General features: G+C 42.0%; 1 protein-coding gene across 2 annotated transcripts in view; it reads left to right on the plus strand.

Moving 5' to 3' along the window:
* The window catches only part of LOC130928501 (adhesion G protein-coupled receptor L3-like), a 231,677-nt gene that overhangs the window by 129,510 nt on the left and 75,640 nt on the right, over positions 1–26,527 (plus strand). Inside the window, exons 7-11 of one of the 2 annotated variants that reach the window (XM_057855157.1) lie at positions 3,120–3,229; positions 6,658–6,672; positions 8,840–9,640; positions 24,191–24,532; positions 24,958–25,061. In XM_057855157.1, coding sequence (XP_057711140.1) covers positions 3,120–3,229; positions 6,658–6,672; positions 8,840–9,640; positions 24,191–24,532; positions 24,958–25,061 — 1,372 coding nt within the window. Of the gene's footprint in view, positions 1–3,119; positions 3,230–6,657; positions 6,673–8,829; positions 9,641–24,190; positions 24,533–24,957; positions 25,062–26,527 lie in introns of both variants that reach the window. The other variant, XM_057855158.1, reaches the window with a different exon arrangement.

Genomic DNA, 26,527 nt, shown 5'->3' on the forward strand with positions numbered 1-26,527 from the left:
AAGTGCTATTTATTTTAAAACAGATCGACAACTTGTTCGTCGAGAATGGTCAAAAACATGGCAAAAACGGACGACGGAGAGACCTTGCTGGATCCATGGTCAGCAAAACATGGCTACATAGAAATGTTCCCAAGCAGCGACCCTAACCCTAAATGTTAAGTTCTTTTTGAAAGCTGCGTTGGAGTGGGCCAGGCCGAAGGCGTGGCTGGTGTTGTCTTGGGATCATCACTCTGTGGCAGGTCAGGTCATCCTTCGTGGCTGGGACGTGGTTGGCACGGCGACCGACGCGGGTCTTTTTCGTCCAAGGCGCCCGCGCTATCAACTTGTTATCCTGGTTGGGCGAGGGTGCTCTCCGATGCTACTTGTTTTAGGACAGAGCGCCCTGCTTGTTGTCCTGGAGTGCCCGGGAGAACTGATTGCGAGAGTTGGTGCGTCAATCTTGCTCATGACGCACACGTTGGGCTTCTGTGAAAAGATGGCGTTGTGTATCTTTTATGCCCTATATTCTGCTTCTTTTCATTAAACTATGGTATAAGTGCTATTTATTCTATATTAGGTTTGTTAGAGTAATACAAAACAGTAAATATGAGAAATGATACTATTCCCTGATTGATTATATTACGTGTGTTAGACTAAGGCAAACAGTTAGACGGTGCCTACGAGAAACGGTACCATTTGCAGAGCTCCATGAGTTTGCGCTCTCGTCAGATGGCGGCTTTCACGCTAATCTGCCTGACGTCAGAATAGGAAACAGGGATGTTTAAAATGGCCGCCTAATCCGGGTTATTGTTCTGAGTGTTCCAAAAAAGCCGAGGCGCTACCTTGACGGTGACACTGTCACTTGTGACGAGCAAAGAAGAATGAAAACAGGAAGTATTTCAGTTGACGGTTTCTGCTAGCAAAAGCGCCGCGGCTGCGATAAAGGGGATTGTGCATGTAGGTCAAGATGAAGGCTTCGGGATTAAAGTGCGCAATCATCCCGTCGGATGCACATGATGTTGTTTAATCCCTCAAGGGGAATTTATTACAAACTGTGATTGCGCGACCTTTCGTCATGATCCGCTGCCGTCTCCGCGCCCTCGGCTTTCGTCAAAGGTCTAACCCGAGACCGCTCCGGTCTGTGAGGAGGCCATTGACTAATTGTACCTAACTCACAAAAAGCTTTAGTCCTTTTTTGTTTAGCTTGACTGGCGTTTACTGGCCCAAAATGAACTCTTCAGGGAACGGGCTGCTAGCTAGCTTTGGTTCACAGACTCATAAAGGAAGACACTTGACCGACCATATCTCATTACTAGTTTGAAATGAGATGCCTCGCACACATTTCCTTTCTAACACTTCTCATGGCTTCGATTGATTAGCGGGCAGCCAATCAATGTTAATTAAGGTGTTGAGGATCCTTTAATTGTGCGTTATGAATCATTGTGTCGGACCCCCGTCTTGACCTTCACTCGAGGGGGAATAAATACAGTTTTGAATGTTGCGAGATAATCATGGGCCGCAAACGAGTATGGATTTGAAAGAGTTTTTGTTAAGAGAAGAAGCCGTCAGGTTAGGAGGGGTGAGAACCTCTGGGTACCTCACGATACAAAATGATTTACGATATAAGGCTCTCGATATCACGGACAATTATCGATTGACGGGTTAGGAAATCATTTCTACGGTGTTCTACATTACAACTAGTAAACTGGAACGCAAGCTATTTCTATCCTTTTGCAATCGAAGGAATCTGACGTTTTGGCCAGATTGCCGGAATCATGCCAGCTCCAATGACCCGGGCCGGCTAAATCTCGACAACCCAACCAAAAGGCTAAACTCCACGCGTTCACCTTAGTCTTAACCCCTTGTACTGACTCCATTTTGAAAGCTGGAAGAAGGCTTTGAAGCACGAGTTGACAATTTATTCAGGTCGACAGCGATTATTCAGTACGGAGGGATCCAGGTGAGGATTCAGGGTCGCCATATCACAAGTCAACAAAAGGTTCCCGAGATAAAAATGACAATGCTTAGTTAACTCATTCTCTCCCAGCCATTTTCAATCAGCATTAGAAAATAGCTTAGTTTGAGTAATCTTCCAATTTCTTATGAAAAAAACAGAGAAATTGAGCTTTTCGTGAAATCATAAATTTTAAAAATAACTTTGACTTTAACACAACTATTTTTTTTTTTGCTTTAGTTACATCCCAAACATCTGAATGTTTTCCTTTTACAAAATAACATAAACAACAAGATAAATAGAGCTTTAGATAGCAAAGTAACAATTTATTTACACATAACTGAGAGATGACGCTGTTGTGTCTGCGACAGCCGGGGTAAACTTTTCCCTCATCGCCGCCTGTCTCTGCTCGGCGAGCAGCACGGACTCAACGGTATCGCCCGCTGCACTGGTGGTCCCGGTCATTCTGCTCGGTCGCCCGCCGCCTGCCATCCTGGACGTCCATTCGGTCGTCTGGCACCGGCACCTGGCCTTGCAGCCTGGCCGTTCGTTCTGTTGAATCGGGTTGCGGGTCTTACCAAATGCGCTACTGCCCTCCAGTGGCCAGTTTTATTGCTCTGAAATGGATTTCGTGCTTTGGAGCTAAGTTGAATCAGAACCCAGAGATGTCTCTTGTGAAAAAAGACGTATAAATAAGTCTTTGGGCCACTGAAACAATTAAAAATAGAACGTATTTATACATTTTTGAGAGCAAATGAGTTAAAAATTCAGCCTTTTTGAAGGCTCTCGCGGGGCGGGAGTTTGGCCTTTTGGCCGGGTTGTTAGGGTACTTCAGGGTATTTCCCTGCCCTGTATAAAAGTAACATTTACTGAGCACCATAATGTGTTTTATTCCTTTCTTTTAGTTTTTCTGAATGCTAAAGAGTTAGTTTTGAACTAATTCAAACTTTTTATCTGAGTTTGTTCTACATAATAAAATGTCTGAGTGAGTACTCGTCCGAGACTGATGATTCCATACTTTTTGTTAGGGGTTGTATATTCAGCGAGGAAGCTATATTTGCCAATTTGATGAAATGAACACATTGTTTGATGAGCTCCTTTTCACAGCAAAGCATCCGAATAATACGGTCTTATCAGCTCCTTGTTATCTTTGTTTGCTAATGTGCAACTTTGTTGTGCGTTTCAGATGTAATAACCGGACGCAGTGCGCCGTGGTGGCCGGACCCGACGTATTTCCAGACCCCTGCCCGGGAACTTATAAATATCTGGAAGTCCAATATGAATGTGTACCGTACAGTATGTATTCTCTCATTTCCTCTCCGCAACGGGAAGTATTAATGACCTCACGTTATCAGCATGGAGCGGGAAACAAGTTTTTTGTTGTTGTCGTCTTCTACCGCAGTTCTGCTTCTTTTCTTGCTGCGTTTTTCTTTTTATTTCAACTCGTGCAGGTTGCTTACAACATCCTCAGTGCACTTTCCAGATTAGTCAGACTCCGTTCAGGTCGAAGTGATGGGAGCACCCTTTCCGAAGCCCCATAAACATGTCCGGCGGACGGCATCTGTCCGCCCCCTTCGCATTGACTTCCGCCGTCTTTTCTCCTCGCGCCTTATTAAAAAGCTTAACTTTCGCAGGAGCTACTCCTCCCGCAGGCCGAGACCGAGAGGTCAGCGCTTCTGCGGGTGACCTCTTCAGTGTTCTCGCTCAGGTGTAATGAAGTTCTAACATCTCCTCAGCGGGCCTTCAAATCTGCTAACACGCCACGGAAGGAATATTTTGCAACACGGCTCCGCTGTGGATTTTTCTTAGCCGTCTCGTTTCGATTAACCGTCACCTTGAAACTGCTCAGATTCTCATGCGCCTCTTGGATGTTAGCTAACGTTGGCTCGTTTTTTAGCAGTACAGAAATAAGCCATTAGCATTTTTGCTCATTTTGGCTTCATCATAGGCGAAGTTTGACTTTTGGGGCAGAGGGGCACAACATGTTGATGACCCCGAAATGCACTGTCAGCTATAAAATTAACTTGCAAGAATATTTATAATAATAAGTTGACAATGAGCATTTTTTGTTTTCCATCATTCTTGAGGGGAATTCAAAATCAGGCCACTTACGCAATACTAATCGTCAACCATTGAATATGGTACGCCCCCCAGTGTTGTGCCAATGTAGTTACCCCAGTCAAAAATTGTATCCCCTGGGCGGAGCCATATGGAGGTAGATTTTTGTTTTTATTATTCAATAAAAAAAAGTTGCTTCAATCAAAATATATACTTTCAATAAAAAAAAGTGTTTTAATGCAAAAATAAATTTGAAACTAAAAAAATGCATCTGAAAGCCATTTTTCTTTTTTTTTGGGGGGGGGGGTCGAAGCAACTTTTTTTGATTGAAGTAATATTGAATTGTGTTCGGGCCACATTTTGGCTAGGACGTTTCTGTCTATTATTCAATCAAAAAAATAACTTCAAAAAAAAATTTTCAAAATATATATTTTCAATAATAAAAAAATGTGTTTGAATGCAAAAAATAAATTTGAAACTAAAAAGACTGCATGTGAAAGTTTATTTTTCTTTGATTGATTGATTGATTGATTTATTTTGATTGGAGCCAATATTTTTTTGATTGAAGCAACTTTTTTGATTGAAGTAATGTTGATTTGTGTTTGTGCCACATTTTGGCTAGGACATTTCTGTCTTTATTATTCAACCAAAAAATAAGTTGCTTCAAAAAATATATATATTTTCAAAATATATATTTTCAATTAAAAAAAGTCGCTTCAATCAAAAAACAAAAAACAAAAAAAAAGTGTTGAATGCAAAAATTTGAAACAAAAAAGATGCATGTGAAAGCTATTTTTCTTAGATTTTTTTGATTGGAGCCAATTTTGTTTTTTTGATTGAAGCAACTTTTTTGATTGAAATAATGTTCATTTGTGTTTGAGCCACATTTTGGCTAGGACATTTTATTTATTCAACCAAAAAATAAGTTGCTTCAAAAAAATATATATTTTCAAAATATATATATTTTTAATTTAAAAAAAAAAGTCACTTCAATGAAAAAAAATGTGTTTGAATGCAAAAAATAAATTTGAAACTAAAAAAAATGCATGTGAAAGCTATTTTTCTTTTAAAAAATTTTTTTTTTTGATTGGAGGGTTTTTTTTTTTTTTTGATCGAAGCAACTCTTTTGATTGAAGAAATATTGAATTGTGTTTGGGCCACATTTTGGCTAGGACATTTCTGTCTATCATTCAATGAAAAAATAACTTGCATAAAAAAAAATATTTTCAAAATATACATTTTCAATAAAAGTGTTTGAATGCAAAAATTAATTTGAAACTAAAAAGAATGCATGTGAAAGTTTATTTTTAGATTTTTGATTGGAGCCAATATTTTTTTGATTGAAGTAATGTTGATTTGTGTTTGGGGCACATTTTGGCTAGGACGTTTCCGTCTTTATTATTCAACCAAAAAATAAGTTGCTTCAAAAAATATATATTTCAATCAAAAAATAGTCGCTTCAATCAAAAAAAAAAAAAAAAAAAAAGTGTTTCAATGCAAAAATTAATTTGAAAGTCAAAAAATGCATGTGAAAGCTATTTTTCTTTGATTTTTTTTTTTTGATTTTTTTTTTTGATCAAAGCATCTTTTTTGATTGAAGTAATGTTGATTTGTGTTTGGGGTACATTTTGGCTAGGGCTGGCTCCCCCTTAAAATCCGCTTATGGGCTTCATATCTACTAAATGAGTTGGTGAGGGTCTTGGCGTGGCTGCTTAGTCACCATGCTATCGGCTTCATTTAACCCTCATCAGTTTTCCCATTTTTTACCTCCCGTTTTACTACTACTAATAATATTAACCCACTTAACGCTTCTGAATCGGGCCCAATGCCGTAACGAGAGCGGAGTCCATTGGCACGTGCCAGGCGACACCTGCTACCCAACGCTGGCACTGCAGCCTGATGAGGACACAGGTGGCTTTTTCCTCGCTTATTTGGAATCCTTTTATTGTTTTTGAAAGATAATACACATCATTCGCCACCATTAGATGAGTAGCGGCGTTGAGGGAGTAAAAACAAAAAAAACAACTAAAGAGAAGACAGAATCCGATGAGGTGGAGATGAAAATCGGCGTCCTCGCCATCCTCGGGCACATGCTATTCAAAGCCCCGTAATCTGCATCGTTAATTAAAAAGCCGATGGGACGGCATTAAAGCCTTTGCCGCTCCTCCAAAAGAAATATGTCCGCCGTTCCCACCGTGAATCTCTATTAGGCGCTAATGATGCTGCTGTGACGCCTTCGCCGTCACGAGTGTGAAATTGGGAAGCGTTAATTAGTCACCCCGGAAATCTGTACTGCCAACGGTTTCTTCTAACATGGGGTTGGTACCACTGATGTCCACTCACGACCAGCAGACCCGTTTATGCTCGTCGCCTGTTCATGTTTGTTTCGCCACTGAACAGACGGCAACAGTGAAATGTTTAGTTCTATGCGCAGTCCTGATATTTCAGGCAAATTTCTGAGAAAAGTTATACGCTGCTGGCCAAAAGTATTGGAGCCCCTGCAATTCTGTCAGATTATGCTCAATTTCTCCCAGAAAATGATGAAAAACTATGTACTCATCAATATTTTCTCTTAGTAATTTAAAAATCTTTATGTTGGCTGACTTTTGACGATCATTAATCTTGATTCTTTTCTCTTTCTTTCCCCCGATCATGCCGGCGTGCAGAAGTGGAGCAAAAAGGTAACTAAATGCCAACAATTGTCTTTCACTGTATTCATTTCAATGTATCACCTTGTGCTTATCCCAGCTTATCAGCTGCATACTTATTAAAGCTACGGCTCTATACGACTGATCGATAGCTTGTCCAATAAACTGTCAGCAATTTTTGATTATAGCCCTAACGCGATGATGGCTTTAACCTTCAGGGATTCACTAATCAATACCGCAGACAGATCGTAGTGACTATATTCATACCTTATCAGCAGAAATGGCTTTAAAGAAGTGCATCTCGGGTAAACGAGAGCGCCGTGAATTGCAGCATTGACGTCTAAACATCTTTGAATTGAAACGAGTTTATTGCCAATCCATTCGAAGACAGCACTGGAATGGATTGGACGCAGGGGCGTCACGAGACCTTATACAGTACTGGGGCACGGGCGAGCGAGGAACATTTTTTTTAGCACTTATTATCTCGGGCTTTGCATTGCGAAGACACAGATAGTAAAATTCTATTTTTTTTTATTAATGGGATTTCTTGGGCGTGCCGCACAGCACAAATTGTTTGACCGATCGGCACCGTTCGTATATCGAAACGACCGGAATTTTCGTGCGACGCAGCGACTTTTTCGAACAACCCTGAAAAATGTTCTGTTCGCTCGTAAACGCTGATTTTTCACTGATTTTTCGGGGGAAAAAAACAACAAATTTTCAAAATGTATCTAGTCCTACAATGTTTGACCAAATCACAGAATTTGGACATCAAAAATTCGTTGACAGTGAGGGGCATAAAAGTTGTATACAGAATTTGGGGGGAAAAAAAGGTTCTGCGGAAATTTGCCAAAAACTTTCCCATTCATTTGAGAGGGATGCAACGTTCAAATTTCCCATTCACTTCCAATTGAATTTCCAATGAAATTTACATTGCATTGATGCCACTGACAGCCATGGACGTCCAAATTTCCCATTCATTTCCAATGGCAATAACATTGCATTGAGGCCAATTTTGACGGCCATGCGTGTCAATTCTATTGATGCCAATGTACTTGGATTTCATTGGCGCATATGGATGTCGATGCCGTTGATGGCCATGGACGTCCAAATTTCCCATTCATTTTCAATGACATTTACTTGGTTTAATGCTATTGACGGCCTTGTTTGTTGATTCTATTGATGCCAATGTACTTGGATTCCATTGACGCAAATGAAAGTCGATGCCATTGACGGCCATGGATGTCCAAATTTCCCTTTCACATTCAATGGCAAAAATACAAATGTCCCCAGATCAACTGGAAATTACCAGATATTAATAGGACCTGTCCCCCAAATGTTCCCAAATGACCTAGTATGACTAAGACACGCCCCCCAAATGTCCCCAAATGACCTGATATGACCAGGACACGCCCCCCAAATGTCCCTAAATGACCTGATATGACAAGGACATGTCCCCCAAATGTCCCCAAATGAGCAGGACATGTCCCCAAATGACCTGATATGACCAGGACACGCCCCCCAAATGTCCCTAAATGACCTGATATGACAAGGACATGTCCCCCAAGTGTCCCCAAATGACCAGGACATGTCCCCAAATGACCTGATATGACCTGGACACGCCCCCAAATGTCCCTAAACGACCTGATATGACCAGGACGTGTCCCCCAAATGACCTGATATGACCAGGACACGCCCTCCAAATGTCCCGGAATGACCTGATATGACTAAGACGCGCCCACCAAATGTCCCCAAATGACCTGATATGACCAGGACACGCCAATCAAATGTCCCCAAATGACCTGATATGATAAAAACATGTCCCCCAAATGACCTGATATAACCAGGACAGGTCCCCCAAATGTCCCCAAATGACCTGATATGACCAGGACAGGTCCCCCAAATGTCCCCAAATGACCTGATGTGACCAGGACACGCCCCTCAAATGTCCCCAAATGACTTGATATTGTCCCTGAATTGTCCCCATACCAACTTTGGCGGGGCTAAGATCTGTGTCTCCACACAGCAAAGCCCCACAGTAATTTCTCCAGAAATGGCAGTTTCTAGTCTATCATAAAAAGTCAGAAATAGCACTTTAAACTATATAATCAAACCAAAATACAACGTGAACTGAAGAAAGTCCTTCCGTTACCTGCCAATGTAACTCCGTACTTGTTTTTCCCCTATTTTGGCTCCTCAGTATTCCTGTGCCCAGGGCTTCTGCGCAGGGTATACCAGAGCGAACACCTCTTCGAATCGGACCACCAGTCCGGAGCGTGGTGCAAAGATCCCCTCCAGGCTTCCGATAAGATCTACTACATGCCGTGGACGCCCTACCGCACGGACACCTTGACCGAATACTCGTCCAAGGAAGACTTTGTCGCCGGCAGGCCGACGACAACCTATAAGCTCCCGCACCGCGTGGACGGCACGGGCTTCGTGGTGTACGACGGGGCGCTTTTCTTCAACAAGGAGCGCACTCGCAACATCGTCAAGTTTGACCTGCGGACTCGCATCAAGAGCGGCGAGGCCATCATCGCCAACGCCAACTACCACGACACCTCTCCCTACCGTTGGGGCGGGAAATCCGACATCGATCTGGCGGTGGACGAGAACGGCCTGTGGGTGATCTACGCTACCGAGCAGAACAACGGTCGCGTAGTCATTAGCCAGCTCAACCCGTACACGCTGCGCGTAGAGGGCACGTGGGACACGGCGTACGACAAGCGCTCGGCGTCCAACGCTTTCATGATATGCGGGGTCCTCTACGTGGTGAAGTCTGTCTACGAGGACGACGACAACGAGTCCGCGGGGAATAAGATCGACTACGTCTACAACACGGAGCTCAGCAAAGACGGATTCCTGGACATCCCTTTCCCCAACTCGTATCAGTACATCGCTGCCGTGGATTACAATCCCAGAGACAATCTGCTTTACGTTTGGAACAATTACCACGTGGTCAAGTACTCACTGGACTTTGGCGTGCTGGACAACCGACTCGGTAAGTGGATTTTTCGGATTCTACTGAAGGAATCTGACCATTTAGCCAGACTGCCGGAATCACGCCAGCCGAACCGTCGGACCAGCGCTACCGTGGCTCCAACGACCTGGCCTGGCGAATCTCAACAACCCAGCCAAAAGGCCAAACTCCGCGCGTTCACCTTCGTCTTTACTCCTTGTACTGACTCCATTTTGAAAGCTAGAAAAAGGCTTCCAAGCACAAGTTGACAATTTATTCAGGTTGACAGCGATCAAACGGCAAGGTGAAACAGACTCAGGCGAGAAAGCATACTCGTTCCAAGGTCACCATATCACAAGCTAACAAAAGGTTCTTGAAAAAGAATGACCATACCATACCATCATCTTCTGAACGATTAGTTCACCATTCAGCCTTTTTGAAGGCTCTGGCGGGGCGGCTGTGGGCAGAAGAAGGGTGTACTTGGGCATTGTTTAGGATTATTGTCTGTTTGTGGTTTGGCCAGGAGGATTCGGGAGTTACTGTTGTCAGGGCAACGAGGGTTGTGGATTATGCCACCTCAGTGTCAAAGGGGCTCTTGGAGTCTTATCAGTCGTGTTATCAGTTGGATATCGGGCGTTCTCCGGTGTTCCTTGTGTTGGGCCAGGACGTCCCGCCATTTGTTCTGGACTGTCTGGGAGACCTGATTGTGAGAGTTAGTAGTGCAGACGTGGGCTTGTCAGCGTCAGTCTTGCTCAGTCAGTTGCATGGCACACGCGTTGGGCTTCCGTGATAAGAAGGCATCTTGTGCCCTATATTCTTCTTGTTTTCTTTAAACTATGGTATATGTGCTATTCATTTCATATTGGGTGTGTTAGAGTCATACAAACAGTCCAGAACAAATTGCGGTCCCAGCACAGGGAACACCGGAGAACGCCCGATATCCAACTGATAACACGACTGACAAGACTCAAAGAGCCCCTTTGACGCTGAGGTGGCAAAATCCACAACTTTTGCCCTGACAACAGTAACTCCCAAATCCTCCTGTCCAATCCACAAACAGATAATAATCATAAACAGCCCAAACTGCGATTGAAGATTATCATAAACACACCCTTCTTCCTGCCTACGGCCAGGCCCATTAGAGCCTTCAAAAGACTGAATGTTTAACACTAGAACTACCAAGGGTAGATCAGTTGATAAAAATTACTTTTATAACCAGAGAAGGATCATCTGACCCTAATCTTTTGTGAGCATTGAGGTCCTCATTAGTCATTCCCATTCACACTCACTAAACAATAGGGTTGTATTGCTCCAATTAGCCATCTTGAGTCTTTGCAGGGCAGGGCGGCCTTGGCTTTGTTGGACAGTGGACCGCTCAGGCAGGCAGTCGGGTGGACAACCTTTTTACATATTCCAAAAGCTGCAGTTTACCTATGCATGTACTGTAGACTGAAGCTTGTGTTTGCTGTGACAAAACAGCTGTTTGAGCTGCTGTGGAAAGTTCTTTGGTCATTGTGTGCTTCAACATAATAAACTGTGAACCTTGACAACTGAATGTTGGACTTGTCGAGATAAAGTAAAGGTGCTTGATGGGATTTTTCCCAGATGATCTAACACTCAATCTTCTACAGTTCTGGATGCTAGTCGTAGTTTCATGCCACATTGCCCTATCATCATTTTTACACTAACCCAGGAGTTAACAAGTCGAGATTTGCATATTCAAGATGCTAATTGCCGCTATCCAGAGTGAAACCCTTCCTTCACACTTAGGGTGCTTGATTGCTTGTTTGAGTGGTCTATGGTTTGACAAAGCCAAGTAGTCAGTTTGGTTTCGGGGTCATTTGATGCCTTACTGGTATGTCTTTATAGCAAAAAAAAAACGGTAGTTCCACTGTAAACTAAGCATTGCCATTTTTCTCGCAAACCTTTTGTTGACTTGTGATATGGTGACCTTGCCTCCTCGCCTGAGTCTGTTTCGCCTTGCCGTTTGATCGTTGTCGACCTGAATAAATTGTCAACTTGTGCTTGGAAGCTTTTCCAGCTTTCAAAAAAGAGTCAGCAAAAGGTGAACTAAGGTGACTAGGTGACTAAGGTGAACGCGATGAATTTGGCCTTTTGGCCGGGTTGTCGGGGTACCGCGCAGGTCCGGCGGTTCGGCTGCCGTGATTCCGGCAATCTGGCTAAAAGGTCAGATTCCGTCACTAATAAACAGAAAAACAAGCGATTTTCGTCCTTCTGTTGAGAATTAGAAAGAGTTTATCACTAGTAGAAGTCCAACCAGTTTGAACTGGGAGAGTGGCAGCGAATGAACGAAAGTGCACCGAAAGAGTTAAGGGCGACAACCACTGAAAAACGCTAGAATTTGTTTCTCAAAAATGAATCCGATTCCTAAAGCGCTTGAGTGCTCCCCAAAAATGTTCCATTTAGTTCTCGGCAAGAAAACGCCACCGTTCCGTGTGTCGTCAGGAAGATGATCAAACAGCTGCTTTATTACTCCGGAGGGCTTTTTTCACGTACCTCTTTTTTTTTTTTTTTTTTTTTTTTGATACCCCGCATTTCAATTTGTGTCCCATCTGTCCACTCTCTCCGACATTTTAATGTCGCCGTTGACGCCGCTTGTCTGGAGGGCCGCCGATTTCGCACAGCGACTCATATCTAATAAAAGGAGAAACACACAAGCTCCCTCTTATTAAGCACAACAAATTATATTATGGCTGGCTGTGTGTCGGCCAAAGCAAACGCCCCGTTAGCGCGGTCACGGAATATATGAATTGATTACCACGGCGGGACGCCGTGCATCTGGGGAAGGAAAAAAATATTTGGAATGGAGCTGCAAAACAGCAGGTAGCGGCTTCACAGCCAAATGACCGAGGAGTGGAGAATATTTAAAAAAGACCTACTGTTTTGTTTGCCGGCAAACAATCCAAGCTTGTGTTTTGGTGCAGGGATATGTCAATGCTCCAATCAACATAATGGAATACTAACGAAGGTTGAGCGTGTTTTCAGTGAAGCATTTAAGACTCCGGGTGATGTAGCGTCCAAGCATATGTGAATTTATTTGAGTTTATTTGTAGACGTCCAACGAACTGTGAGGATGGTGCGGGGGGGGTGTTAGGGACATAATTCAGGATTACATTTTACCAGTCTCACATTACTAGCATCACTGACCCGGGACCGTGTGCTTTGGTCAGATGAGACCAAGACACAACAAACACTCTAAGTGGGTCTGGCGTGCCACGAAAGATGCGCATGCTGAAAAGCACCTCATACCCACTGTGAAGTATGGGGGTGGGTCAGTGATGCTGTGGGGCTGTTTGGCTTCCAAAGGCCCTGGGAACCTTGTTATGGTGCATGTCATCATGAATGCTTTGAAATACCAGGACATTTTAAATCAAAATCTGTTGCCCTCTGCCCAAAAGCTGAAGATCGGTCGTCACTGGGTCTTTCAGCAAGACAATGATCCTAAACATATGGCCAAATCTACACAGAAATGGTTCACCAGACACAAAATGAAGCTTGTGAAACATTATAGGAGAAGATTAGGTGCCTGTTTTGTTGGCAAAAGGGGGTTGTACAAAGTATTAACTCCAGGGGTGCTAATAATTGTGACACACATTATTTGATGTCAAATAATTATTTCTTTATGTGGGATTTTTTCCCCACTGAATACATGCACTTGTATTGAAGGTTGGATTTTTCTCTTTTTTTCCATTAAGGTCCCATATTATTTGAATTGAATAAAAAATATTAGAAGCTAAAAAATACATCTTAACCACGGGTGCCAATAATTCTGGAGGGCACCGTACTATACCCTAGTACAGGGGTTCCCAACCTATTCCACTAAGGCACACTGTGGGTGCAGGATTTCATTCTTACCAAACAAGATGACAACACTTTTTCCCCAATCTGGTGTTTTACAAGTGCAATCAGTTGATTGCAGTCAGGTGTGGCTTGTTTTAGCAGAAGCCTCATTGGTTCAACTGTCTCTGCTGGATCGGCTGGAACAAAAACCAGGACCCACAGTGTGCCTTGAGGACTGGGTTGAAAACCCCTGCCCTAGTATAGTGTTTGAGAAAGTTATATTCGTATGCGTGAGAGCGTTTGAGTTGTATGCGTAGGCAAAAATGTATTGTTTGAGAATGTTTAAGTTGGATGCCTAGGCGTGTAGTGTATCTCTTGTTGTTCTTTGTTCTTCTCCTCTTCTATCTACCTCCTTCCTTTCTGTCCGCTTATATCAACTTCCTGTTGGCTGCTGCCTCTTAATAAATATAATGAACAACCACAATAGGAGTGTATCAAAATTCCATGTGATACATTAATAGTGTTCAGACTAGAGCTGAAACGAATACTCGAGCAACTCGAGTTTAAAAACTGATCCGGGTAATTTTATAGCAAAAAAAAAAAAAAAAACTTACTGCAGCTGACAGCTGCTACAAACGACGCCGACATTGCTAAATACTAGCTCGCACGATGCTAGGTTGGTAGCAGGTAGCGTCTGATGAGTCTCATAGAGATCACATGTATGTTGAACTAGATGCGAAATGATAGACTCAGCCGTATCTGGGCAGCGTTAGTAAACAGCCACCATCTTATAGCAGTAGAGTGCTAAGCGCTAATGAATAAGATGTCACTGGCTCACGTAACGTTAGCCCTGTGGAGGGCTAGGTTTCTATTAATTATGACCACTGTCGATGCGTGGCTAACGTGTCTTACATACAGGCTTTAACATAACATGGCGTTGTGGAGTGATGAGGGTGTAAAATAAAAACTCAATAATGCTAACTATCAATTTTAGCTCAGCAGTCATTGCTGGATAAAACATCAAGTAGCACTGGTCCCTAATGTGCTCCAATACAGCCTGTATCATACATTTATTTTGAACACTGCAAAAACTCAAAATCCTATCAGGACTTACAGTTTACACTAACTTAAAACTTAACTAGAACTTAAAAATGGCTTGACACAAATAGAAATTCAATTGAAACACGTGGGGGAAAAATCCTAACTTTTAAGATATGTTGTGTTATCAAGCGTAACGGCATTTATATATATATATATATATATATTTTTTTTTTAATAAGATCCAAAGGTTTTTTGAGTGAAAGCAGTGAATTACTTTTTTTTTTAAATTCTAGTTACATCTGAGATGCAATTGTTGGCTGTTTTCAACAATGTACATCGAAAATAAAGACATTGATTGACTGAAAATGGTTCAAGATTAGATGAAGTGTCTTGTTTTCTCATATATATTTATAATTGCTCTTCACCTAAAAATATATTTGTTTTATCCGATTACTCGATTAATCGATAGAATTTTCAGTCGATTACTAAAATATTCGATAGCTGCAGCCCTAGTTCAGACCATAAGGACACTCAGATTCCTATTCTCCATGTCCAAGCAGCTGAACAGGATAGTTAAATATACACATGTATGTATATAAAAAGTAGCTCCACATTACTGTATTAACCCCTCAAGTCGCAACGTTGCTGAGTTTTTAACAAGCCAGAGCTGCAGACATCTGCCATCTTTTGGGAGGCACCATATTTACATTTTTTGCTTGTTAAAAATCAGCAATGTTCTTTCCAATTGCCATCAATATCCGTCATTGTAATTGACTGACGTCCATTTTTAAATTTGACAGTTGTTACCACTTGGAAATGAATGGTGCAAACAAAACAAAAAATAACGAAATGGCTCCAACCGTTAATGTCAGGGCCGAAAGATACTTTGCATTGCGTAAATTTTTCATAGTACGTTAAAGAAACTTCGTTAGCTGGCGTTTGTGCCGAAAAAGTGGATGTTAAAAACCAAGAATATTATATGTAGGGCGCTTTGCTGCAATAAATTTACAAGGGCAAGAAACAATGCATTATGAAGTTACTTTAGCAGAGTCATTAAAGGGCAAGTAACAAAAAGCTTTTATTTATTTTGTTATTTTATCATTTCCCTCTGTCCTCGTCTTTCACATATTATAGCTTTTACTGACTTTTATTGTCTCAGTGTAATATTTTTACAGGAGAAAGTTATTTAGCGTGCTATAAATGTGGAGAAAAAAAAAGAGGCTTCATTATAAAATCGCTGCAACTTTTTTGAGGACGGGATGACTCACTTTGTTCTTTTTCTTATTATAAAAGATATGTATCTGTGTTTTTTTTCTGCTTTGGTTTTTGCACCAGAGGTGTCATTTGGGGATATGAGGATCGGAGTACAGTGGTGCCTCTACTTTTGAACGTGCAAAATAAAATTTTCAGGTTACGACACACCTCGGGGAAAAAAATTGCCTCTTGCCACGAAAGAATTTTCAGGATACGAGAGGCAAAAATGCAGTACTTGCAGCCCCCAGAGTTTACTGAACGTAACATAGCATCTTAGCATCTTCCTGGCATCCAATTGGCTTAGAGGAACCTCTACTGTATGTGCTTTTGTGTATCCCAGCGTCCATTTGCCATGAGGTGTTCTGACAGCTTGACTTGAGTGTCCTAACTTTTATTCATGAAAAGAGAGGACTCTGAAACTTCGCTTAATGGCGGCTTGCAAGCAACTATCCGAGAGTGCACACTTTGTGCTGTTCACTCATGGCCCGCCAATGACAACGACAGACAATCAATCCATTTGGAGTGCGGCGAGAAGTTCATCGGCTGCCAGCTCTCCTACTTCAAATGGATTGGGCATCTAGTCATGACAAACTCATTTCATTGCACAGCAGAAGAATCATCAATTACACTGAAAGAGTTCATTTCTATTATGCACATTGGCAGACATGGTAACCCAGTATGATGTGGTCGGAGATTCATTCACTGTCTGGCCTTTTTTGTACGTTTGCCACATGTTGCCATCTGGCAGTCGCCTCACGCCAGACGCCGCCCACTCCCACCCCTCCTCGCGCAGGCTCTTGGAGGGGCGAACGTGCCCGGAACACTCCATGTTTTGGCTCGGGCGCCCGCTAAACTGATTAAGAGTGTCTAAGCGATAAACGGCGAGCTTGGCAAGAGCGCCTTTGGGGGATAATGGGAGCACGGCTCAAGTGCTCTGATGTTGTCCGGCGGTTCTGTCTTCGCAGACCCTCAACACCCCCACGTGCCCACGTTTATTTTCTTTCCCCCTTTGCGGCGTCACAAAAGAGCTCACTTAAATCGCTTTAACCAATGGAGGCAACATGTTTGATGTCGAGCCTTAGCAATTTGCTCATTTGCACATCACCAACGCCTTGCCCTGGACTCACTCGTTTAAATACTGTATTGCGTAGGGACGTCCTGATCCGATCACGTGTTCGGAAATCTGCCCGATCACGTCATTTTTTAGAAGATCTGAATCTGATGGAAAGGCAGCAGGACCGAGAACCAAAAGTGGCTTGTACCAATTTTTTTTTTTGCCACATGGCAAAAAAATGCCAAATGGCAAAATCCATTTTGCCTCATGGCAAAACGTTTTTTGCGACATGGCAAAAAAATGCCACATGGCAAAATCCATTTTGACACATGGTAACAAATGGCAAAATCCATTTTGACACATGTCAAAAAATGCCAAATGACAAAATACATTTTGCCTCATGGCAAAAAAAAATTTGCAACATGGCAAAAAAATGCCAAATGGCAAAATCCATTTTGCCACATGGCAAAAAATGACCATGGTAAAATCCATTTGCCAATGGGGAAAAAAATGCCACATGGCAAAATCAATTTGCCACATGCCAATAAAAATGCCACATGGCAAAATTCAGTTTGGCACATGGCAATAAAGATGCCACATGGCAAAATCAATTTTGTCACATGGCAAAAAAAAAAAAGCCAAATGGCAAAAAATGCCAAATGACAAAATCCATTTTGCCACATGGCAAAAAAAAAAAAAAAGACCATGTTAAAATCCATTTTGCCATAGGGCAATAAAAATGCCACTTGGCAAAAAAATGCCACTTGGCAAAAAAATGCCACTTGGCAAAATCAATTTGCCACATGCCAATAAAAATGCCACATGGCAAAATTCAGTTTGGCACATGGCAATAAAAATGCCACATGGCAAAATCAATTTTGTCACATGGCAAAAAAAAAAAAAAATGCCAAATGGCAAAAAATGCCAAATGACAAAATCCATTTTGCCACATGGCAAAAAAAAAAAAAAAAAGACCATGTTAAAATCCATTTTGCCATAGGGCAATAAAAATTCCACAAGGCAAAAAAATGCCACTTGGCAAAATGGATTTTGCCATGTGGCATGTACATGTTTGCCATGTAGCAAAAAAAAAAATGGCAAAAAAAAAAAAAAAAAATCCCACATGGCAAAAAAATTACCATGATAAAATCCATTGTGGCATAGGGCAAAAAAAAAAATGCCACATGGCAAATTCCATTTTGCGACATGTCAATAAAAATGCCACATGGCAAAAAAAATGCTACATGGCAAAATTCAGTTTGCCACATGGCAAAAAATGCCACATGGCAAAAAAAATGCCACATGGCAAATAAAATGCCACATGGCAAAAAAAATGCCACATGGCAAATTCCATTTTGCCACATGAGAAAATCAATTTAGCCACATGCCAAAAAAAATGCCACATGGTAAAATCCATTTTGCCACATAGCAAAAAAATGCCACATGACAGAATTGTACTCACTTTTTTTGCCAGGGGTTTAGATATTAATGGCTATATTTTGAGGGGAAAATAAACTAACTCGATTATATAAGCTGCACACAGACTACTTTTCATCGTGTCAAAGTTTCATTTTGTCAGTGTTATCCCATGAAAAGATGTACTTAAATATCTGCAGAAATGCGAGGGGTGTACTCACTTTTGTGATACACTGTATATCGTAATGTTATTTTTTCCCCCCAATATCGTTCAGGCCTAATATATGATACTGAGACAAATTTCTTGAAAAATTGTATCAAATACTTCAAAATGTGTAAAAATACCAATAATATTGAGAAATAAATGAAACTGAACAGTATATAGCTTTCGTCAGTCATGTATGTATAGCATGTGCGCCCAGCTGCCGCATTTTCTTCCTTCCCTCACAGCCTGACCTCCATTAAATGCCCTCTCAAGTCCCGGGATGAGAGCTCGGGAATGAGAAATTAATTGGCAAACAATGCATGGCTCCCCTCCATTATGGCTCTCATCATGTTAGATGATATCGGAGCATTAGCCCATGTCTGGCTGCATAATTGAGCCTCCGCCGCCACCGCTGCCGCCGTTCCAATTGATGGATAACAACGCAATGAAATCCTAATCATAATTTACAGTCTCGGCGGATGACGTCAGCGCACGCTGATTGGACGCCGACCGAATGCAGTGATTCATTTCGTCTCAACTCATTCATGACTGGTAATACTAGTATATTCTCAGTAGCCAACTGTCCGTCATCGGCAATGGCACTGGAAAAGTTAACGTGACAAAAAGCTTGAATGTTGACCTGAATACATCCGATATAATAGGGTAGAAAAAAAATTCAAGCTTCCTGGATGACATAACACAAAGGTGTCAAATGTTTTGTTTTTGTAACTAAAAAAAAAAAAGGGAAAAAAATAAATTTGGGCTGTCAAAATTATCGCGTTAACTGGCAGTAATTAATTTTTTTAATGAATCACATTAAAATATTTGACGCAATTAACGCACATGCCCCGCTCAAACAGATTAAAATGACAGTACAGTGTAATCTCCACTTGTTACTTGTGTTTTTGAGAGTTTTGTCGCCCTCTGCTGGTGCTTGGGTGCGACCCATGAGCATTGTGTAATTATTGACATCAACAATGGCAGGCTACTAGTTTATTTTTTTGATTGAAAATTTTACAAATTTTATTAAAACGAATACATTAAGAGGGGTTTTAAGATAAAATTACTATAACTTGTACTAACAGTTATCTTTTAAGAACTGTCTTTCTATCCATGGATCGTTTTAACAGAATGTTAATGTTCATGCCATCTTGTTGATTTATTGTTATAATTCACAAATACAGTACTTATGTATAGTATGTTGAATGTATATGTCCGTCTTGTGTCTTATCTTTCCATTCCAACAATAATTTACAGAAAAATATGGCATGTTTTATAGATGGTTTGATTTGTGATCAATTACGATTAATTTTTAAGCTGTAATTAACTCGATTAAAAATTTTAATCGTTTGACAGCCCTAAATTAAATAAATAAATACAGTGACCCACTTATTGCAGTTAATAGGGACCAGAAATTACTGATTAAAGTGAAAAAATTCAAAGTAATGTCAACCCCCCCCCCCCCCCCCCCCACCCCATTTTATTTGTGTATGCAGTGGAGCAAATAAGTATTTAGTCAACCACTAATTGTGCAAGTTCTCCCGCTTGAAAATATTAGAGAGGCCTGTAATTGTCAACATGGGTAAACCTCAACCATGAGAGACAGAATGTGGGGGGGGGGGGGGGAACAATCACATTGTTTGATTTTTAAAGAATTTATTTGCAAATCATGGTGGAAAATAAATATTTGGTCAATACCAAAAGTTCATCTCAATACTTTGTTATGTACCCTTTGTTGGCAATAACGGAGGCCAAACGTTTTCTGTAACTCTTCACAAGCTTTTTACACACTGTTGCTGGTATTTTGGCCCATTCCTCCATGCAGATCTCCTCTAGAGCAGTGATGTTTTGGGGCTGTCGTTGGGCAACACGGACTTTCAACTCCCTCCACAGATTTTCTATGGGGTTTAGATCTGGAGACTGGCTTGGCCACTCCAGGACCTTGAAATGCTTCTTACAAAGCCACTCCTTTTTTGCCCTGGCTGTGTGTTTGGGATCATTGTCATGCTGAAAGACCCAGCTACGTCTCATCTTCAATGCCCTTCCTGACGGAAGAAGATTTTCACTCAAAATCTCTCGATACATGGCCCCATTCATTCTTTCCTTTACACAAATCAGTCGTCCTGGTCCCTTTGCAGAAAAACAGCCCCAAAGCATGATGTTTCCACCCCCGTGCTTCACAGTGGGTATGGTGTTCTTCGGATGCAATTCAGTATTCTTTCTCCTCAGAACACGAAAACCTGTGTTTCTACCAAAAAGTTCTATTTTGGTTTCATCTGACCATAACACATTCTCCCAGTCCTCTTCTGGATCATCCAAATGCTCTCTAGTGAACCACAAAGGGGCTTGGACGTGTACTGGCTTCAGCAGAGGGACACGTCTGGCAGTGCAGGATTTGTGTCCCTGGCGGCGCATTGTGTTACTGATAGTAGCCTTTGTTAGTTTGGTCCCAGTTCTCTGTAGGTCATTCACTAGGTCCTGGGATTTTTGCTCGCCGTTCTTATCATTTTGACGCCACGGAGTGAGATCTTGTATGGAGCGTTTTACCTATTGCAGATTCAGTCTTCCCAGCCTGGTGCAGGTCTACAATTTTGTCTCTGATGTCCTTCGACAGCTCTTTGGTCTTGGCCATAGTGGAGTTTGGCGTGTGACTGACTGCGGTTGTGGACAGGTGTCTTTTATACCGATAATGAGTTAAAACAGGTGCCATTAATACAGGTAACGAGTGGAGCCTCGTTAGACCTCTTTGCCAGCCAGAAATCTTGCTTGTTTGTAGGTGACCAAATACTTATTTTCCACTCTAATTTGGAAATCTTTAAAAATCAAACAATGTGATTTTCTGTTTTTTTCCCACATTCTGTTCCTCATGGTTGAGGTTTACCTGTGTTGACAATTACAGGCCTCTCTAATCTTTTCAAGTAGGAGAAATTGCACAATTGGTGGTTGACTAAATACTTATTTGCCCCACTGTAGTTCAGAGGCCATATTGTTTTATCAAACACAACAGTTCTTTTGGTCTAAAATATAGCAGCTTATTTTAAAGAGGGGTGCAAGAGCAGAAACTACTTTTTCAGCCTTGTCTGTGTTTTCCACCACATCCAGTTTGGCAAAACACCAATGTGCCGTCCAAGCACATGCTCGGCGCACAACAAAAATCTATGCGGCGCACAAAATAAATATCAACAGATATTTTTAATCAACAGAAATATATTGTAGAGCGTCACTAGGACAACTGTCGGCGCCACAGTGATGTATCAGCACGACACTCGGTGTGTTCAAGACGGCAACGCGACACTCGTGCGGAGAAAAATAAAGAGTGAAAAGTTAGCTTGGCTCCTGTATGTCCATGTAACTTTCTATGATCCAAAGTTTTGAACAGGTGTGATACTGGCCACAGCGTACACATCTGATGTTGCTCACAGTGTTCCTCAGTGTGCTCTGGGAGCTTGTGTGTCTGCTCAGACACATGAAAAATGAGAGGGAACATTGCATAACACCTTGACTATGCCATGTGTTTGTAAGCGCCACTTGCAGGTGTAACGACAGAGAAAGGTTGCAATCTGTTAGTAATTGGGTTCAGTGCAAGACTGGAAAAAGTCACTTTCGTTTGATGTGGCAAACTTTTCCACGAGTCGCACGTAGCGGATTCATTTGGTAATACGTCCTCCGAGCGGAGCCGGCTTATCTAATTGCGCGAGCCGAGGGCCGGAGGATAGCGGGGCGACGCGGCTAATTAGCGCACTTTGAAATCAAGCGTCGTGTTCCGGGAAGCTTATTTATTTTGTCTGGATGTGTGTTTTGAAAATTATTGTTCTTGTAATTCTTGCTATTAAAGTCAAGTCGAAATGATCAGAGGATTCTCGGTGACACAATTAGAAAGCATGTAGAGCCTCTTTGTCAAGATGACGGAAAATTCCCACACGGACCATAATACCTTTCAAATTAAGCTCATTATTGATCCAAAAAATGGATCAAAGTTGTACTTCGAATACAGCTAGATTAACATGAACAAGTATAATCATAAAAAGTGCTTTTTTGGGGAGGGTATTTTGCGCATGGATTATTTTAAATTAGCTAGGGTCGGAAGGACAGAAAATGTCCTCCGATTCTGGAATGACCCATTTACAGTACGCGAACGCCGCCGGCTCATTTCAATTATGGCCAAATTGATGCGGCTATTTACCGGGTGTCGGATGCGCTTCGTTTGAGGTTGTCATCACTCCTCCCCAAATTTAAATGCGCAACAAATATTCATGAATAACGGACGGCTCGCAGAGATGCCGGCAGCGGCATCGGGACAGATGCTCGTCGATGATGTTTTCAGTTGTTGCGTTTGAATGATTCGTTTCGACAACATGCTAAACTAGGAAATGCTGTTTCTGGTGAAATTGCGATGGGAGCTTTGCTGTGGCAGTTGGTACATCGGGACAATTCCTGTTGATTTTGAGGCATTTCGGGGTCACTTCCCGTTTCGTTTACTGTTGATTATGGGGCCTGTCGGAATAATTTCCTGTTCATATTGGGTCATTTCCTATTGATATGGGGGCATTTTGGGAGAGGCCGCGAGAACGAAAATTGTTATTTGTCATGTGGCAAAATTGATTTTGCCATGTGGCATCTTTTCTTTGCCATGTGGCATTTTTTTTGCCATGTGGCAAAATTAATTTTGACATGTGCCATTTTTTTTTGGTATGTAGCAAAATGGATTTTGCCATGTGGCATTTTTTGGTATGTAGCTAAATGGATTTTGCCATGTGGCATTGTTTTTACCATGAGGTAAAATGTATTTTGGCATGTGGCATTTTTTGGTATGTTGCAAAATGGATTTTGACATGTGGCATTTTTTTGCCATGTGGCAAAATGGATTTTGCCGTGTGGTGTTTTTTCTTTGCCATGTGGCATTTTTTTTTTTTTTTTTTTTTGCCATGTGGCAGAATGGATTTTGACATGTAGCATTTTTTTGCCTCATGGCAAAATAGATTTTGACATGTGGCATTTTTTCTTTACCATGTGGCATTTTTTTGCCATGTGGCAAAATGGATTTTGGTTTGTGGCATTTTTTAATTGCCATGTGGAAAAATTGATTTGGCCATATGGCTTTTTTTTTTTTTACATGTGGCAATATTGATTTTGCCATGTGGCAAAATGGATTTCGCGATATGGCATTTTTTCTTTGCCATGTGGATTTTTTTTTGCCATTTGGCAAAATGGATTTTGCCATGTGGCATTTTTTGGTATGTGGCAAAATGGATTTTGGCTTGTAGCATTTTCGGGGGGTGTATGGCAGTTTTTCAGGCCATGCACGTCCATGCCATTGACGGCTCTGCACGTCCAAATTTTCCATTCATATGAAATTGCAGCAAAACGTGTGGCTGTGATTTTTGACCAAACACATTGACATTCAACTGGCAACCAAGTCAGGCTATGCCACTGACGGCTATCCGCCACTGGGCTGAACCATACGTTTTTGCCCAAAACTGTATACTATTTTGTGCCCCTTAAATTCCTGAATTTTCAAACATGGGAATTACATCATTTGCAAACTGTTGGACTAAATACGTTTAAAATTTGTACTTTTCAGAAAAAAAAAAACTTTTTGGGGGGCGAACGGTAAGTTTCTAGTGGAAAAAAAAAAAAAAAAGTCCTTGCGTCACGTGGAAATTCTGGTCGTTTTGGTGTTTGAACGTGTCGGTGAGTCAAAAGAATATGAAAAAATTGAAAAGAAATAACACAATATGCTAGATGGTATGAAATGCAAATCTACCATCAATAAGAGAAAGCTGGTTTTGGGTGATTAAACGGATTATTCATTACTTTCCAGAGTCGTCATCCTCCATGATGATCTACGTGGACACGACAAGCACCACCGCGAGGACCACCGCACGGCCCGCCACCACGACGCTCGCCTTCACTTCGCCGAGAACTGGCACCGTCAAAACGAGCACCGCGGCTCTCATCGCCACGTCCACGGTGGCGGCGGTCCCTCCGAGAACGCAGACGCCGGTGGGGCGTTTGGGCACGGGAGACGAACGGTCGCCATCTTCTTCCAGGCTTCCCAATGTCAGGGTGGAGTACTGTAACCCTCTGGTCATGATGGACGTCTCTTGGCCCAAAACTGGGCAGGGAGTGGTCGCCAAAATGCCGTGTCCTCCTGGGACCATAGGTATGCTGTTTTTGTCCAAATACTGTATACGACTGCCAAAAGCCCGATATTTGTTTTTTCACCAGTTTTGACTCGAACACCGAGAAAGGAAGTCTATTTTGAGCCAACGTGCCCAGATTCTTCTCCTCCCTCCCCCACACTCTTATCTCATGAAGCCATCAAACATAAGTCTGTCCAAAGTGGACAGCCGAAGGAAATTATATGTCAATCAAACAGGATGCGTTAGTGCGCTTCGTCTGAGTCAAGTACAAACGAGGACGTGCCGGTGACTTGAGACTGGGCTGGCTTTGTTTTCTTCCTGCTGTTTATTTCAATTCCTGGATTTTCTCGGCAGTATGAAAGCCTTGAAAACGAGAAATGCATTTTCCCCACTTGGTTAGTTCTTGCCTGATTGATTTTTTTCTCTGCTTTTATGTGGATCCTAGGTGTGGCTACTTACTCATGCGTGGGTCCCGAGGGGTACTGGGACCCGCAGGGGCCGGATTTCACGAACTGCACCTCCCCTTGGGTCAACATCATCAGCCACAAGGTATTCAAACGCATTCATGTCCTATTGGCTAAGCGTGGCGCAAATCAAAAGTACTCGGCGGAGCCGAAATTCCCTGGCTTTTTCCTCCTTTGTCTGGTCTTAATTGGTCAATTAATGTTATTGATTAGCTGCAGGGATGCGCTTTGTGTGGGTGCTTGAGCTTCTTAATAAACAGCACTGTGGCAAAAATAGCGAAAACAGTCACTTGATATCTGTCGCTGTCAGATTGTGCAAAACGATTAGCTGTTAATTGGGAAAAAATTTTCTCGGAATTTTTTCTTATCGAAATCATGATTGAAGGAATTCGGCCCTCTGGCCAAGCAGCGGAAACGGTGATAGCCGAAGGAAATGGGTGTTCCGCTGGCACCGATCCCGCAAGTCGGCCGGAAGGGCCAAAATTCAGCGCGTTCACTCCGGCGTTAACCCTGTGTACTGACTCCCTGTTCCAAAAGTTTGAAGAAGGCTCACCGAAAACAGGTTACACTCCCGCTTTTTCGTTGAGGTCTTTTGTGTTTTGCCATTATTGGATCGTTTTTGTTCACCACTGTAAATAAGAGCACCGAAGCAGTAGGGGTAAGCTGCCATTTTTGTTCAACCCCTTTTCTCCTGTTTTGTTTATTGTAGGAAGCCAGGGTAGTGGCTGTTTTTTTTCCAAATATGATCAGGGTTTTGTTAGTGGGTGGGGTTTAAGTGTAGATTCCTTTTTTTTTGTTGTTATGGCCTGGGTTTACCCTGAAGCCAGCTTCAGCATTTTGTACATTGCGAGTTTGACTATTGTAAATAAATTGTGAACTCGTGTGGCTCGTTATATGTTACGTCCTTAGCGAGCCATCCGTGGGATGTAACAGTTGTGTTATCAGTTGGATATTGGACATTCTCTGGTGTTCCTTGTGTTGGGACAGGGCGTCACGCCATTTGTTCTGTACTGTCCGGGAGAAGTGATTGCGAGAGTTGGTGGTGTAAACGTGGGCTTGTTAGCGTCAATCTTGCTAAGAAGGCGTAATGTATCTCTTATGCCCTATATTCTGCTTGTTTTCCTTAATCTATAGTTTAAAGGCTATTTATTTTATATTAAGTGTATAAGAGTAAACAGTCCTTCGGTAAATACGAGAAAAGATACTATACCCTGATTGGTTATATTAAGTTTGTTAGAATAATGCAAACAGTTAGACAGTGCCTACAAGAAAAGGTATCTCCTTCACTGTTGACAGCCACAGACGTCCAATCCATTTGAAGTGGGAGGGATGGCAGTGAATGAACGAATGTTCATTCGCTGCCACCCTCCCACTTCAAATGAATTGGACGTCTGCTAGTGACAAACTCAGTTCACAGCAGAAGGATAAAAATTGTAAATTATCTATTGTTGTCAATGAGTTAGAAAACGCAATTGCATCCGTTAAGACTTTCAAACACGTGGCAATAGTGGAACTAATGAGTTGGTAACGGGGCGGCAAACAATCCGTCGT

The sequence above is a fragment of the Corythoichthys intestinalis genome, chromosome 13 (genome assembly GCF_030265065.1).
Source record: "Corythoichthys intestinalis isolate RoL2023-P3 chromosome 13, ASM3026506v1, whole genome shotgun sequence".
In the NCBI taxonomy this organism is placed as follows: domain Eukaryota; kingdom Metazoa; phylum Chordata; class Actinopteri; order Syngnathiformes; family Syngnathidae; genus Corythoichthys; species Corythoichthys intestinalis.